This window comes from Apium graveolens, chromosome 5 (assembly GCF_009905375.1).
Source record: "Apium graveolens cultivar Ventura chromosome 5, ASM990537v1, whole genome shotgun sequence".
In the NCBI taxonomy this organism is placed as follows: Eukaryota; Viridiplantae; Streptophyta; class Magnoliopsida; order Apiales; family Apiaceae; genus Apium; species Apium graveolens.
Window position 1 is genome coordinate 122752907 of NC_133651.1, and position 18594 is coordinate 122771500.

The following is an 18594-nucleotide window of genomic DNA, read 5'->3' on the forward strand; positions in this document are numbered from 1 at the left end:
CTCACAGCTTTTAGCTTGTAATGTAGCTACTTGGAAAGGCGGCAGAGCTCAACGTCAAGTCGTAACTTTGAGAGAGTTTCTCTTGAGTTGAATGACCACTTCTTTGTGCCACTTGTGAAGTTAGATGTGATAAAATAGTACATGATCAACACACATAAAAATAATTTTTCCATTTTTACTAACTTATAAGAAGTGTCAAGTATTTGATAATACATAATTTTGCAAAGTACTTGTACCTGATAGTTTGATATGTTTTTAAGTTATGTTCTTCTTTTGAATTTTTTGATTTTGTAATGTTAATAAGCATGAATAACCACACAAATAGGTCCATCTTCGGAAATTAAGATAACATAATTTAGTTCATAACAGTTGACACACATACATAATTTTTAAAAATTATTTTTTTTCCAAAATTTTTATGATATGTCTGGTCATATTTTTAATTTATTTTTTAAAGTAAAATAATTTACTTAGTGATTTCTCCGTATCTTAGTCACTTAATCTCACATGCATTTTTTGTTTTTGGATAAAAAAAGGTCTGAACTAATTTTTATACATACATTAAAAATATTACTCCGAAAATAACAACAATAATAAATAATATATATGTCTAGTTCCATATGATAGTTAAATAAATTATTTTAGGTTATATTTTGCACCGTATTTATATACATTCAATTAGCTCAGTTATTGACTAACATGATTAAACTTTAAATACTTAATATCATATACCAAATCAGGCTAACATACATTATTCAAAAGAATCAAATAATCAATTACAATATTAAAGAGAGTTTAGGGTTTTAAGAGTCTCACTCCCAAATCTAGGGTTCAAAACGCCCTACCTCCATTTTCCGATCCTTGCCCCTCTGTTATGTCCCAATGCGTTTGTAGAAGGGGGGGTTGAATACAAACAATACCGAATAATCGAATTTAGTGCGGAATAAAAAATTGAAACAAAATTCAAGTTAAATAAAAATATTATTAAACTTGAAAGGTGTTACAACAACTGTATCGATTACAAGGGATTAATCTCAAATTAATTATCACAAATCTAGAATAAATTCGACATGAACTTTTTCTATTTTTGCAATAAAAAGATTCAAATGCTCAACGCAATTTGAGATTAAGTTCTAGGGATTTTGATCCGCTAGATAGTTACACAAGAACAAGAGAATGATTTCTAGTTGTTTGAATTTAACTTTAATAACTAGAAATGTGATCTTGAATTTAGCAGATGAAAAATAAAATGTTTTCAGCGGCTGCTTTTCTTTTGTTCTTGAGTTGTTGGATGATATGAATGTCTTCTGCTTCTGTTCTTTTATATTTCATTCAACAGAATTGAATTGAACTGGAATGACAATCCCATAGCTGATAGGACTTTCGGTGAGACAATCCAATTGTACTGGAAAGACTTTCGGCAAGACTATCCTCTGAACTAGCATGACAATCAAACTGAACTAGCAAGACTATCTCCTTCCAATAGAACTTTCGGTATGACTATTGAAATGGCCTGACATGACAATCGGTATGACAATCCAGATTGTCATGCCAGTTCAATTTCAATAGTCTTACTGAATTAAACTGATTTGAATTCAATTTAAATTCTGAAAATTCTTAATATTAATTCAGAATTAATTAATCAATTAATTTAATTAATCAATAAATTAATCTTTGCAGATATAATTTATTTTCTTAATTAAATTATATGACTTAATTAATTAATAGAGAATTAATACTAATCTTGAGCAGCAACCACTCTTCTGAAAATCTTCTGAAAATCACTGAGAATTATGAATCAATTCTACCACTTCAATGTTGACACTCGATGTATAGTCTGGTTTATGAGTGACTAACTTCCGTGACGTTTCTTCATGTCTTGACTTTGACAACTTGATTTTCTTCAGATTAAATCCTTGTAATTCTCTGATACCCTGATGAGATCTCTGTCACTTGATTAAGTCCACAATCTTGATTTGTATCACTGAGGCTTGATCAATTTCTTGAGTTTCTTACAGTAAAGTAATTCCTCAAGTCTGTAGATGAACATTGTTTTTGAATCCTTTGATAGATGTTACTTTGTGAGATCTCTTTGACGGTAGATCCACTATTTACTTGTTACATTCTTATTTGAGTTGAGTTAAATCCTCGAATAGACAAATAGGCCATGACATATGCCTTTCAATCTCCCCCTATTTGTTTGTTAGACAATAACAACAAATACCTAGAGGATAACTCAACTAACAAATAAGAAAAAGATAGAAAAAGAAATGCAAATTAAATAGCAGAAAAGTTCTGGATAACATTTAACATTTTCCAGATTCCAAATAGATGTTCCTCTAGACTGAACATATCTTCAAGTAGTTTCATCTTCTTTTGTACAACCATATTTCCTGTTGAGAACCGCATATCTCTCTTGCTTCTCCCCCTATGAGAATCAACTGATTAAAGAAGATCACCTTCGTTTACCACATCTCCCGTACAATAGGATTCGCAGATAAAAACCAATGGTACTCCCCTTTTGGAAAACAACTTCTTCCCTTACTAGAAAATCATTTTGTGTTTACCACCTCTCCCGTACAATAGGATCTGTAGTTACAAACAACAATGGTGTGGTGTAGTGTACATATGTAGAATCTTTTTCTTTCTCCCTGCTATTTCTCCCCCTTAGTTGAGGAATCCTCCAAACTATTACTTAAGCTTTTATCTCCACCTTAGAGAAGGAATGTATGCCGTTGTCTGAAGGAGTTCTCATATTTCACTTGGTTGGAAAATAAATAATAAGTAGTTTCATCTTCCTTCCTCACTGTGAGTGTGTGATTCTGTTTAGTGTACCTCACATGTGTTTCACTCTTCTCTCCACTCGTGTTTACACTCATTCTCACAAGTGTATCACTCATCTCATAGCTCCAAAAATCAATTGTACCTGCAAGGAAAATCACCTTAGTCATCCTTAAGGAGGTCACAGGTGGTGCAATGGGAGTTCGCAAATCCCCATCCTTGTTAAACTCGTCAGATGAATCTGAGTCATAATCTACAAGTTGCTAGTTTCCCTTTTAGGGTTCCAGATTTGAATTCTGGGAAGGTAAACAATGATCCAACGAATTTAGCATAAAGATCAAAGTTCCCTTCTAATATATGTGAAGACATTTCCTTGTGACTCATCAGGTAATATATGAATCATTGTCAACAAGTTGCCGATCTGCGCCTATGTCAGATCCACTATCCGCAGATGCATCCAGGAGATTTAAGCCTGGGGAGGTAGACACTGACCACTGACATATGGCTTTTGGATCAGTATCCTCTCCTAACACCTGTAAAGGCAATTGGTCCATTAACGAACCTTGAACAATCGAATCTGACCTTAAAATGGTCGAAACTCTTGTTTCCGTCAACTCATCCTTTGTGTGTGTAACCTTTCCTTGTGCATCAAGAATTGTTTATGTTTGAGGCGGTGACACTACATCGGATACCCTGGTCGACAGGCAAATTTCAATAGACGCACCCTGTTGAGAGAATGAATCTAGTAACTATTTTTGTGCCTTTTCAGCCATTACATCTTTTTGAGAATATGTATGGGAGCTAACAGTTGTCTCGGTTTAAACACTACTCATCTATGTAGGAGACAGAGCTACTGGGTTCACTTCAGAACCTTCCTTATGTGGTGCACTAAGGCACTATCTCCCTCACGCTCACTCATACTTCATTTTAGTGGTAAGAGAGTGTTTGTTGGTTCTGTTTCTGTGTTTGTCTTTACAGTCTGGGATAGATGTTGTGGGTTTTCAACCTCATGACTGTCAATGAAAGAAAGCCATTAGAGACTGAACCTGTATCACAGAACATATGGAAATATAGAGATAAAATATACTTAAGATCTTTAAGGAATGAAAATTATACATTTAATCTTTTGAGAGAAATGATGTACACTAGTGATTCCAAAAGATTTTAATGAAATAAGAAATCACTAATGTAGAAAGAAGTTTGATTTTCTCCTAAAACTCACTGCATACTTAAAACAATATGTTTGTGCCTAGTAATAAGAGAGTTATTAATATGACGACTCTACTAGTTCATATTAAACTGTAACATCAGTTAGAGTGTCATACCATGTTCTTGACGATTGCTTGAGTAGTACACTAGTTCATACCAACCTGAAGTAAGATTGTGAAGAAGAGATTCCATAGTCCAATAGACAGCTGCAAAGTCCATGAACTGTGGTGCACTGACTTCCTCTTTTGACTCACCAACCAGGAGTACACTTGTACACATCTTACTAGAGTCCAATTCCAAGTGTAATGTGCATCAGGTGCGTGATATGTCGTAATATTCTCAAGTCTCGTCACTGGTGCTATATGTTAGATACTGCTTCCTGATAATAACCTAGCACAATATACAAATTTTCAATGATAACATTACCAGCTAACAAACAACCATATCCCTCAGATAAACCTTTGCTGTTATCTCCAAAGGTAACCAGTGGGCCAGCTTTCTCAACCACATTTGATAGCAGGGCTCTATCTCCGGTGATATGTCTTGACGATCCACTGTCAAGAATCCACACTACCGGTTCCACCTGTTTAATGCCCTGCACTATAAATGGATTAGACCTTCTTCGGAACCCAAACTTGGTTGGGCCCGGCATACTTGTAGAATTGACCTTTGTCAGGCAAAACAACATTTTTAATTTTAATGGTCTCAATTTCTCAATGACTGAACATTTGACCTTGTAAACAGCCTTAACAAATTTCTGTTTAGGCTTAGGCACAAATTTCTCTTTTCTAGCCTTAGAAGGACTAGCAGTCTTAGACCTATCATGCTTCTTATTATTCACATGGCCAAGTACCTTTAAATCACACAAGAACTGCTCAAAAAATTCTATTCATGGAAACTCTCGAATGTCGATAGGGCGGAGAATCAGTGGGAAGATTTCCTCGCCAAGTTAGCCTCATCTAATTTACAAATCAATCTTGACCCAATATATGTTGACACCCTGACAGCCCCAGCCATCGATATACCAGCAGTCAACCACATTCAGAACAATCCTGACTGGCGAAAACCCTTGCTCGAATATATCCTTGAAAATAAACTCCCCACAGAGAAAAATGAAGTCCGTTCGGTTATGTTCAAAGCACGAAACTACTGCACGATAGGCTCGGTATTGTACCGACGCTCCTTAACTGAACCCTTGCTCCGATGTCTAAGCCCCGAGGAAGCCGACCAGGCGATTCTCGAGGTTCATACAGGAATATATGGAGAACATCTCGGAGGAAAGGCGGAAAGAACTTAGCTCTTAAAATCATTAGACAGGGACTGTACTGGCCCACACTCAGGAAATATTATGAAGATTACGTTTGAAAATGCCAGGAATGTCAACTACATGGAAGCGTAAGTCACCGACCCACGACCAAGCTCAACTCGATTCTCGCCCCATGCCCCTTCTTTCAATGGAGGATAGATATCGTAGGGCCCTTCCCAAAGTATAAGAATCAATGCCAATATATTGTGGTCGCAGTCGATTATGTGACAAAATGGGTCGAGGCAAAACCCCTTTCCAAGATCAGAGAGAAAGAAATGATTGAGTTCTTTATGGAATATGTGGTATTTTGATTTGGAATCCAAAGGATTTTAGTCTCAGACAATGGAACATAATTTGTGGGGGCACAGTTTGAGAATGCTCTAAACGATTTAAAAATCCAGCATATTAAGTCCTCGGTTGCGTATCCACATGCCAATGGCCTCGCAGAAGTGACGAATAGAACCATCCTGCAAGGATTGAAGAAAAGAATTGAAGAAGTTCCCCGCTGCTGGGTTGACGAGCTCCCAAACATGTTGTGGTCCTATAGGACAACTCCCCGAAGCGCAACCGGCGAAACTCCTTTCCGCCTCGCATATGGTGTCGATGTCATCTTGCCTGTCGAGATAAGCTTAATTTCCCCAAGGGTAGAAGTCTTCGATCCTTCCCTCGCGCTCGAGGGATTGCATTTTCATAACGACTTGCTTGAAGAAACGAGAGAGGAATCTAGGCTCCACATGATCGGACAACAGGAAAAGACTACAAAATACTTCAACAAAAAAGTCAAAAACAAGCGCTTCGAGGTTGGAGACTTCGTCCTTCGAGACTCTGCGGCATCACAGCCTACCATTTCAGGAAAGTTTAAGCCAACATGGGAAGGCCCTTATCAAGTGTTGAAAGTGGTCAGCGCATGAACCTACGAGCTCTCACATCTCGATGGCCACCAATCAAGAACGCCTGGAATGTCATTCACCTCAAGAAATTTTATCAATGATTAGCTTTTGTGTTTAATGTTTAAAACTTAAGGCTACAACTGCCATACCAAAAACCAACCCTCGATGCAATGAGGGTCGTTATGAGATCCCCATCGAGGGACATTTAATTTATGATAATGAAAGTCTCTAAGTTATTTTGAGAAACATCAAGTGTAGTTATCTCTCTATTCTATCTTTAATAAATTCGACCACGTGAAAAACTCAGTATTATAACAACTACCAAGTGAAACAAATATTCTTGACGACTGCGAATTGAGTGCAATTTAACTATCACAACACAGGTTTTTCAAACTAACATTTATGTAAAACCTACACTTATCTATGAAAGAAAAGATAACATTCCCTGAAAACGGAAAAATAGCACAATTTGTTTAAACAAGGGTACCATGACACTATATTTCTGGAAAGCGAGCTTTTTAACTACATGACAAATTATAACATAACATAAACAGCTTAAAGTTAATGCAAGTCAAACAAACATTTGTAAGTGTCCGAGACAGAAGGATATCCTTGAGCACAACACACGGAGTGCCATCGATCAGAACATAAAAAATTAGATCACGATTAACAAGGAACATCATAAGTTCAAAAATCAATAACAGAGAAACCCAAATTCACGAAATCATGGAGACCACAAGCCCAAAGTCAGCAAATAGAACTTAAAATGTTACATCAATAACGGGGCATACCCCGCCTTCACGGATTTTCCGTCAGATCACTGGGCTGAGAGGCCGCGAGGTCATGAATATAGTCCTCAAAAGTATGCCCCGTGACATCGAACCCCACTCCTTGCATGCGCGTAACACAACGCCCGTGGCCATCTCTGAGAGCGTTCGCGATGTCCTCAACCCCTTTCTGAGCCTCTGCCTTTAAAACGGTATTCTCATAAACAATCAGCTTATACGATGAATTCATTCCATCAACTTGGCGCTCCAAACCCTCAGATTTGCCTCTCAGACTGTCGCGCTCCTTCTCAGCATCATGAAGTTTCCGCTCGAGTTTCGACACCTTCGTACTCATTATTGGCCCATAACATCCATCTCACTTACCTTCTTTGGCAATGCAGTATTCGCATTAGCCAAATCCACCGACCTTTTTTCTAAATCTGAATAATTCGCCCCAAGTTTCTTCTTCTCTGCCTTGAGGGCAGCCACCTCAGCCCCCAATTTTGCTCGAGCCTCGTCGGTTCCATCAGCCCGGAATTCTTCCACAATATGCATAAAATCCGCGAAAAACTATCACAATTTTAAAAATATAACAATAAAAAATGAGCAGATAGATACAGAACAACAAAACTCAACAAGACAATACACCGAGGTAAAAATTCACATACCCTCCCAGCTCGACTCTTGCATCGATCCGCTAGATCTTCCCGATGTCGACCATCGAAGGCAACCACATCTTGGGGAAGGTGAAAAAGATTAAAAACCCTTAACGGCATAGTAGTCCCGCCCGTCCAACGCTCACTGGGTTGAATCTCGACCCTCACAGCCTCCTTCTTAGATCGAGGCTTGACAGTATGAGCCCTTGTCTCCCTGTTTCCAACCAAGGTGATGGTTTTGTTCACTCCACCGCCCGGCGCGGTCGCCTCCACAAATTCACCGTCTCCTAAATTAACATCATCCACCTCCCGACGACCCCTCTTGTGAGGATTCAGGTCAGCCGGCTCCACATCCGACACAGTTCTCCCAGGATCTTCCACAACTTTATTTCCTTGATCATCCAATAATTCGATCAATACAGAATGTCCAGCTCTCGACGGGTCGGGGTGGGCTCCGTCGGCACCCTTCCTTGATGCTCGCTGAACAAGCAACAACATAGCTTTGTCCATCTCCTCTTTAACCCCGCTGTTCAAAATCTTTTTCAAGTAGGCTCCATCCACTAATGCAAAACAAAAGAAAAGAAAAGCTCAGCGCGAGTAATATCGACACAAGAAACAACAGCTAAAAAGAGAAGAAAAGAAGAGAGAGGGAGGAGAGAAGAAAGTAATACAACAATAAATAAGAGATAACAGGAAAAAATTAGTCATTGGAAATCCCCCCTTACAATCATGCATTTCCAAAAAATCAGGTTCCTTTAACTGAAGATGAGTATACATCGACGTCAATCCATGAAACCCATTCAAATATCTCGCATCACACTTCTCGAGATTATTCAAGTAATCGATAGTAAGCTGATTTACTTTCCCACATTGTTTCAAAAATTCTAAATCTGGTCCCCCAAAATACAACCACTTAGAGTGGTACCCCAAGTTAGAGGACCTAACACTGACGATCTTAATCCTTTTGTAAGGACAGTCGAAATAAACCTGTCCATCGTGATACCTAACAACATAGATTGAGAAGAAAAGTTTAAAAGAGGGAACCAGGTTTCTATCAGAATAGAGAGCGACGAACCCGCTAAGTTGCGCAAGGGAATTGGGCGTCAATTGACTAACCCCACAACCAATAGCGTCGAACATCGCCAAGAAAAACGGATGCATAGGCAACCGAAGCCCGAAGTGAAAAAGTATTATCGATATCCCGTATATCCCATATTCCGACATCATCCACACCCTCTCATCAGCCGTCAGCACTCGATAACGGTAATCATTCGACAAATCCAAGTATGATTTCAACTTACTCAATGGAGGGTCCTTGGTAATATAATAACTTAAATAATTCAGGCTTGTCTTACCCCCAAACTCTTCCATACCCATACGAAGACTATCCTCAACAACTCGTCGCCTCTTTTCTAACGTTCGAGGGCTCAGGGGAGGCGAGGGAAGTGGTTCCGTAGGAATACCCCTCAAGAACTCATCTTCGTTCATAAAGTCAAAAGACCCACACTGCTCTAAGTCGGGAATCTCCAAATTATTCAGATTCAAGAAGGATTCTTGATCACCTTCCTCGGGGGGCCATTTATCAGGATGTCGATCAGAAATAGTACGAATAGAATATGAACTAGATTGATCCATGGATAAATGAAAGGGAAATCGAAGTAGCTAATCAAGAATAAAACGTAAAAACAGAAAGTAATACAGTTAAGTAAGAAGAGGAACTTACAGGTAGTGGCTACAGGAACCGAATTTTAGAAACTTAGTAGAGCTCCTCCGGGCAGGCGCGACAGTTTTGATAAAGAGGGAGGAAACCGAACAGACAAATCTCCAATCAATAACTCCCAGAAAATAAACAGCAAAACAAGCCAAAAAGATTTTTTTCAAAGTACTTATACACTTCAAAAAAAAAAATGGACAACGCACACAAACATTCACTCTTATTTTCTTTGTCTTCGTCTTCATTTTCTCGCTTTTTACTAACACTTATATTTTATGTGTGTTTATTTTGCTCATGTTCCCAATTCCCAGGTCTCGAAACAAATAAAGCGCAAATCTAAAAGATAGTTGCTTAAACTAGGAGGGGGACAAATATTGGACCAAGACAAGATGACCCAAAAGGAGTCATAGTTAGGATAATTATAGAACATAATGTAAAGCCCAAGAAGGCCCATTTTATAAGATAAAGCCCATTTGAGACTTGGTATAAATAGAAGACAATAACCTCATTTGAAGAGGTTGGCAAATTAAGTAAAGAAAACACCTCCTCAAAGTTAGTCTTAGTTATTAAAAATATTAAGGCATATCACCCTTATTTACAAACTCCAAAGAGCTAAGTACTTGCTACTACCTACTCGACGTTAATACTATAATTTTTATAATCTCTTGTAGGCAAGGCACTCGTTAATAAATTCTAAGTTTAATGTTTATTCAGTATTATTTTTCTAATGGTAAACATTATGAAGACCTACCGAAACACGTACCTCTCCTGTCCAGGTTGACACTATGCTTAACTTTATCGAGTTTAAATAAAATCTCCAATATTTTATATCGGTAAGTAACCTGGTTCATAAGATTATTAAATGTGCACATTAGCCTTTTATAAGTTTCGATTTGGAGAATGATTAATTAAGAAATGATTGATTTGTTTATAATTTTGATTTGTTATACATGCAATCAGACACGCATATGGGTTCATGCATTGCAGATCTATTAAAAATTTACACTTGAACTTACATGAATTTACTGATTAAACTTGACATAGTTACATGTGGTGGTTGCTTAATCTGATAATTTTTTTGACAAGTTCTTTTTACACGAGTACTTACCCAGTGCGCACCTGAATGGTAACGGCTACGGGTTACCTATGATAAAAAAAATAAAAAAAATAATGCATAGTTTAAACTAATACACCAATTTAGTAATAATTGAGTAAATTGTCGCAAGTATTGTTGATATTTTGCACAAATGTTTTAATAATTGGATCAGACTTTATATATTAGATAAGTTTGATCTAAGATGAGTTGGTTTTGTCAAAGGAATTTTAATTTGTAAACCTCAAATATAAATTTAACTTGTAAATGAATACTTATTTATTTTATCTGCAAAAATCAGTGTTGTAAAAATTGTTAATCGGACCTAATTGGTTGAGGTACTGATTAGCGTTTAATCGATAATTCGGGATTAATCAGAAAGATTAATGGGAACAAAAATCGGATAATTAAATATTAATTTATATATATTATAATATAAAATATACTAGATTACTGTCCTTGGCCAAGTATGGTCCTTGGGCTTCATTGATCTGGCCCAATTCATTCTTTAATCTAACAGATGCAGGCCCTCAACAATACTAATTATTAAAACATCTCCTCTCCATCTTTCTCCGTCACTCTTTCGTGGTCCGCCGCCTTCATCCTGTTCCACAATTTTCAAGAATTTATCTAATTATTCATCATTTTTTTCTATAAAACCAAATAAATCCATCTATTCTGCTTTACCCATAATAAAATATTTTTAAAAAATATTCAATATATATATACGATATATGTATAAGTAGCTTTGATTTGATAGATTTTTTTTTATCGTAGGTAACCCGCAGCCGCTACCCTTCGGGTGCGCACTGGGTAAACCTACGGGCTCACGCAATAGCCTGCAAACCATGTGAACCAAGGTAAACCGTATTTAAGCGACAGGCTCTGGCTCATGAGGCATAATCATAAATTCTCCTCCCGTGGGATTCGAACCTGTGACCAAGAGGATAGTTTTCCTCTCTTTAACAAACTGAGCCAACCCTTGCGAGCTTTGATTTGATAGATTGATGAGAAACCTCCAAGGATTTGACCCGATTTTGACTGGTCTTAGACAAAAATGTTTTTCCGGCCGTTTTTTAAGATTTTGATCGGTAACCCGCCGATCAATGATTAAATGGCCGATTAATCGTTGAAATCGGCGATTTTTACAACCCTGGTATAAATATTCAAATCTAATATTTCGTTCGGGTAAACTAGATCACAAAAGCCATAATATAGTACAAATTTTAGTCGTTTTTCACATAAAAACCTAGAAGAAAAAAATTATTATTTAAAAACCAAAAAAAATATACATATATATATATATGTCAGTACTATACCTTCCTCTCCTCCACTTAAAAATTACATAAAAAATCCAATAAAAAATCCATAACTAGCTTTAGGTTCACAAATTTTCCACTAAATCCTAAAAATATTTTTTTTAAGAGTTTATATATACATATATTTGGTATATATGTACGATATTTTGTTATTTATTTCATATATATATTATATACGATATATTGTTATTTATTTCATATATATGATAAAATAGAAATGTATATATATGATATTTTGTTATTTATCATATGTTTAAGATTGTGTCAATATAATTGCATGGATGGGAAAAGAATTCGAAAGTCTAACCAATCCCCTCTTATTCATATTCCCGTCTCTATTTTATTAAGACACAAGGATATCTTTTTATATTATATCATATGTTTTTAACATTGTGCCTATGTATTTGCATGGAAGGTAACTAGGTTTACGATCATGAAAAGTTATAAGCTAATTTAACTCCTTTTGTTTTTTAATATAAAAAACTGAATTGATTAGTAGTCGGTACCACATCAAGCAAATGGAAATCTGGTTTGTGTATTTAATGAGCGTTACTATAATACCTAATTTGGGGAGTGTGGGATAGAAGAAACCTATAATATGAGAGTTATGATGCTAATCCGCCTCATGTGTCCACCTTGTACTACACTCCCCCACCCCTTTTTTTTAGTTCGACTTCAAATTTTTTCCCACACACACGTGCCTCGACCGATGCTTATGCTTACTTCATGAATTTTATTTAAAGTTCCCAAAATTTATTCTGCAAAGCAACCTGTTTCACAAGATTAAGGCAGGGTAAATCAACCTTCGAAGATCTTGTTTGCAAACCTCTTCAAATTGTTTCCCCCCCACACACGTACACACATGTGCATCCACTTATGTTTACTTCATAAATTTTATTTAAAGTTCTCAACATATTTATCCGCAAAGCAACTTGATTCACAAAACTAAAGACAGCTTAGATCAAACTTCTCTGAAAATCATAACAATGGAAAATCATCTTTAGCATTCTTTATATTTTGCACAAAGTTTATATACATATAATTAGCTCAGGTATTATCCTACATAACATGATTAAACTTTGAATAATTGATATCATATATTCATAGCAGGCTAAAATTAAGTTATTGATTATATCTCAGAATTTTAAAGTGTGACTCACATTGAAAAATTAGGAGAAAAATAAAATGTTTATGAAAATATTTTTCTTTATATGATGAACTTGTTAAATAGTGTGTATTATATTCAATTTCTAATTTTTTTCAATCTTAAAATATGTTAAACATGAGATTAAAACTGAAATAAGTGGGACGTTATAAATTAAGTCCCAAAATCATTAAAATAAATGATAGATATAAACATATTCGAATTTTTTATTTTGAACATGAAGTTGTTAAAAGTAATAACTGGCCTTGTGTTTGCATCGTTTTCTCGTTAACCCATTAACCCAAGCCATGCATTTGCAAAGTTCTTCAGGTAATTTGTTGCATTATGATGACTTGTAACTGCAATTTTGCAAAATAGAGGTTATGTGAACATTTTTCTTTTTGGTCCAAGGTGATCGAGGAGAATAATGAAGAACATGTCAATCGATAGGTTATGCCTTCTTTTACTTTCCTTTCCTTATGTTGTAATCTTTTAATTAACTATGAAGTCAACATTGTATGTTTTCTTTTCCCTTATAAATTATGTAATTCAAGTCTAAAATTGGATTATATTGTAAATACTGTATCATTTAAATTTCTTTTGTGCTTGTAGTGGTTCTACAATCTCATCTCCGCTCCTCCCATTTTCTTGTAAATAGGTCCCATTGACTAGTAAATTGATCATTTGATCTTGCTTCTAGGGTTTGTTTAATAATTATGTGATAGGAACATTAGTTTCATTATTGCAAGATTCATATTTTTTAGAACCAAGAATGGAATTATAAGAAATATATTTAGGCACCAGATAATGACAATAAATACATTCAGATGGACATTGTCTTATATAATTTTAAGCAGCTAATGAATGAATTTTAAATTTCTTTCTACGTCTCTTACTTTTGTGATCTATATTTTTCGCAAACCTTAACCTTACTATACTTATCAAATTAAGTATCCATGCAAAATTTATCATTTGACAATTTGTATCGTTATAAAATAATGGAACTCTGTGTGTTGGTATTTGCCTAAAATCCTAATATACTAATAACTTATTAAGTTATTTCGTTTGTACTCTACATTAAAAAAAGTTTTTGTCAACATGTATTCAAAAGAAAATATTGATAGAGAACAGAATATCTTTGAGCTGTTTAGTGAGAATGTTGACAACTTCTATTGAAAGGAAGGCTAATAGTATTGTGGGTGATCAGCTCTCATTCATGAGGATTAAGAATCTCAACGTAAAATCCAACCTCATGGATTGGCCCATAGAATAATAGTGGAGAAGATGACAGAATTATATACTTTTAGGTCGACTAATTTATCATAAGAAGCATATGTCTTTTTTCGATATCCTACCTATGCATTGGGAATGTTTCATGGATACTTCCTGTTGTAATTAGAATTATTTACCTATCATATGGTGCCAAGTGGTTGTTCCATTATTCATATTTTCTCACAGCTTTTAGCTTGTAATGTAGCTACTTGGAAAGGCGGCAGAGCTCAACGTCAAGTCGTAACTTTGAGAGAGTTTCTCTTGAGTTGAATGACCACTTCTTTGTGCCACTTGTGAAGTTAGATGTGATAAAATAGTACATGATCAACACACATAAAAATAATTTTTCCATTTTTACTAACTTATAAGAAGTGTCAAGTATTTGATAATACATAATTTTGCAAAGTACTTGTACCTGATAGTTTGATATGTTTTTAAGTTATGTTCTTCTTTTGAATTTTTTGATTTTGTAATGTTAATAAGCATGAATAACCACACAAATAGGTCCATCTTCGGAAATTAAGATAACATAATTTAGTTCATAACAGTTGACACACATACATAATTTTTAAAAATTATTTTTTTTCCAAAATTTTTATGATATGTCTGGTCATATTTTTAATTTATTTTTTAAAGTAAAATAATTTACTTAGTGATTTCTCCGTATCTTAGTCACTTAATCTCACATGCATTTTTTGTTTTTGGATAAAAAAAGGTCTGAACTAATTTTTATACATACATTAAAAATATTACTCCGAAAATAACAACAATAATAAATAATATATATGTCTAGTTCCATATGATAGTTAAATAAATTATTTTAGGTTATATTTTGCACCGTATTTATATACATTCAATTAGCTCAGTTATTGACTAACATGATTAAACTTTAAATACTTAATATCATATACCAAATCAGGCTAACATACATTATTCAAAAGAATCAAATAATCAATTACAATATTAAAGAGAGTTTAGGGTTTTAAGAGTCTCACTCCCAAATCTAGGGTTCAAAACGCCCTACCTCCATTTTCCGATCCTTGCCCCTCTGTTATGTCCCAATGCGTTTGTAGAAGGGGGGGTTGAATACAAACAATACCGAATAATCGAATTTAGTGCGGAATAAAAAATTGAAACAAAATTCAAGTTAAATAAAAATATTATTAAACTTGAAAGGTGTTACAACAACTGTATCGATTACAAGGGATTAATCTCAAATTAATTATCACAAATCTAGAATAAATTCGACATGAACTTTTTCTATTTTTGCAATAAAAAGATTCAAATGCTCAACGCAATTTGAGATTAAGTTCTAGGGATTTTGATCCGCTAGATAGTTACACAAGAACAAGAGAATGATTTCTAGTTGTTTGAATTTAACTTTAATAACTAGAAATGTGATCTTGAATTTAGCAGATGAAAAATAAAATGTTTTCAGCGGCTGCTTTTCTTTTGTTCTTGAGTTGTTGGATGATATGAATGTCTTCTGCTTCTGTTCTTTTATATTTCATTCAACAGAATTGAATTGAACTGGAATGACAATCCCATAGCTGATAGGACTTTCGGTGAGACAATCCAATTGTACTGGAAAGACTTTCGGCAAGACTATCCTCTGAACTAGCATGACAATCAAACTGAACTAGCAAGACTATCTCCTTCCAATAGAACTTTCGGTATGACTATTGAAATGGCCTGACATGACAATCGGTATGACAATCCAGATTGTCATGCCAGTTCAATTTCAATAGTCTTACTGAATTAAACTGATTTGAATTCAATTTAAATTCTGAAAATTCTTAATATTAATTCAGAATTAATTAATCAATTAATTTAATTAATCAATAAATTAATCTTTGCAGATATAATTTATTTTCTTAATTAAATTATATGACTTAATTAATTAATAGAGAATTAATACTAATCTTGAGCAGCAACCACTCTTCTGAAAATCTTCTGAAAATCACTGAGAATTATGAATCAATTCTACCACTTCAATGTTGACACTCGATGTATAGTCTGGTTTATGAGTGACTAACTTCCGTGACGTTTCTTCATGTCTTGACTTTGACAACTTGATTTTATTCAGATTAAATCCTTGTAATTCTCTGATACCCTGATGAGATCTCTGTCACTTGATTAAGTCCACAATCTTGATTTGTATCACTGAGGCTTGATCAATTTCTTGAGTTTCTTACAGTAAAGTAATTCCTCAAGTCTGTAGATGAACATTGTTTTTGAATCCTTTGATAGATGTTACTTTGTGAGATCTCTTTGACGGTAGATCCACTATTTACTTGTTACATTCTTATTTGAGTTGAGTTAAATCCTCGAATAGACAAATAGGCCATGACATATGCCTTTCAATCTCCCCCTATTTGTTTGTTAGACAATAACAACAAATACCTAGAGGATAACTCAACTAACAAATAAGAAAAAGATAGAAAAAGAAATGCAAATTAAATAGCAGAAAAGTTCTGGATAACATTAACATTTTCCAGATTCCAAATAGATGTTCCTCTAGACTGAACATATCTTCAAGTAGTTTCATCTTCTTTTGTACAACCATATTTCCTGTTGAGAACCGCATATCTCTCTTGCTTCTCCCCCTATGAGAATCAACTGATTAAAGAAGATCACCTTCGTTTACCACATCTCCCGTACAATAGGATTCGCAGATAAAAACCAATGGTACTCCCCTTTTGGAAAACAACTTCTTCCCTTACTAGAAAATCATTTTGTGTTTACCACCTCTCCCGTACAATAGGATCTGTAGTTACAAACAACAATGGTGTGGTGTAGTGTACATATGTAGAATCTTTTTCTTTCTCCCTGCTATTTCTCCCCCTTAGTTGAGGAATCCTCCAAACTATTACTTAAGCTTTTATCTCCACCTTAGAGAAGGAATGTATGCCGTTGTCTGAAGGAGTTCTCATATTTCACTTGGTTGGAAAATAAATAATAAGTAGTTTCATCTTCCTTCCTCACTGTGAGTGTGTGATTCTGTTTAGTGTACCTCACATGTGTTTCACTCTTCTCTCCACTCGTGTTTACACTCATTCTCACAAGTGTATCACTCATCTCATAGCTCCAAAAATCAATTGTACCTGCAAGGAAAATCACCTTAGTCATCCTTAAGGAGGTCACAGGTGGTGCAATGGGAGTTCGCAAATCCCCATCCTTGTTAAACTCGTCAGATGAATCTGAGTCATAATCTACAAGTTGCTAGTTTCCCTTTTAGGGTTCCAGATTTGAATTCTGGGAAGGTAAACAATGATCCAACGAATTTAGCATAAAGATCAAAGTTCCCTTCTAATATATGTGAAGACATTTCCTTGTGACTCATCAGGTAATATATGAATCATTGTCAACAAGTTGCCGATCTGCGCCTATGTCAGATCCACTATCCGCAGATGCATCCAGGAGATTTAAGCCTGGGGAGGTAGACACTGACCACTGACATATGGCTTTTGGATCAGTATCCTCTCCTAACACCTGTAAAGGCAATTGGTCCATTAACGAACCTTGAACAATCGAATCTGACCTTAAAATGGTCGAAACTCTTGTTTCCGTCAACTCATCCTTTGTGTGTGTAACCTTTCCTTGTGCATCAAGAATTGTTTATGTTTGAGGCGGTGACACTACATCGGATACCCTGGTCGACAGGCAAATTTCAATAGACGCACCCTGTTGAGAGAATGAATCTAGTAACTATTTTTGTGCCTTTTCAGCCATTACATCTTTTTGAGAATATGTATGGGAGCTAACAGTTGTCTCGGTTTAAACACTACTCATCTATGTAGGAGACAGAGCTACTGGGTTCACTTCAGAACCTTCCTTATGTGGTGCACTAAGGCACTATCTCCCTCACGCTCACTCATACTTCATTTTAGTGGTAAGAGAGTGTTTGTTGGTTCTGTTTCTGTGTTTGTCTTTACAGTCTGGGATAGATGTTGTGGGTTTTCAACCTCATGACTGTCAATGAAAGAAAGCCATTAGAGACTGAACCTGTATCACAGAACATATGGAAATATAGAGATAAAATATACTTAAGATCTTTAAGGAATGAAAATTATACATTTAATCTTTTGAGAGAAATGATGTACACTAGTGATTCCAAAAGATTTTAATGAAATAAGAAATCACTAATGTAGAAAGAAGTTTGATTTTCTCCTAAAACTCACTGCATACTTAAAACAATATGTTTGTGCCTAGTAATAAGAGAGTTATTAATATGACGACTCTACTAGTTCATATTAAACTGTAACATCAGTTAGAGTGTCATACCATGTTCTTGACGATTGCTTGAGTAGTACACTAGTTCATACCAACCTGAAGTAAGATTGTGAAGAAGAGATTCCATAGTCCAATAGACAGCTGCAAAGTCCATGAACTGTGGTGCACTGACTTCCTCTTTTGACTCACCAACCAGGAGTACACTTGTAC

General features: G+C 35.3%; 1 protein-coding gene across 1 annotated transcript; it reads left to right on the top strand.

Moving 5' to 3' along the window:
* Positions 1-5357: 5357 nt before the first annotated feature.
* LOC141660357 (uncharacterized) lies at positions 5358-6207 on the top strand. The gene is made up of 2 exons (XM_074467338.1): positions 5358-5477; positions 5665-6207. The coding sequence occupies exons 1-2, from the start codon at positions 5358-5360 to the stop codon at positions 6205-6207; spliced, it is 663 nt and encodes a 220-aa protein (XP_074323439.1).
* Positions 6208-18594: the final 12387 nt, after the last annotated feature.

Bases quoted from the DNA above. Each gene is read 5' to 3' on its own strand.
- LOC141660357 (XM_074467338.1), top strand. From the start codon at position 5,358: ATGCCAGGAATGTCAACTACATGGAAGCGTAAGTCACCGACCCACGAC. The intron at 5,478-5,664 runs GTATAAGAATCA...GTGGGGGCACAG, and splicing joins ATCGTAGGGCCCTTCCCAAA to TTTGAGAATGCTCTAAACGA.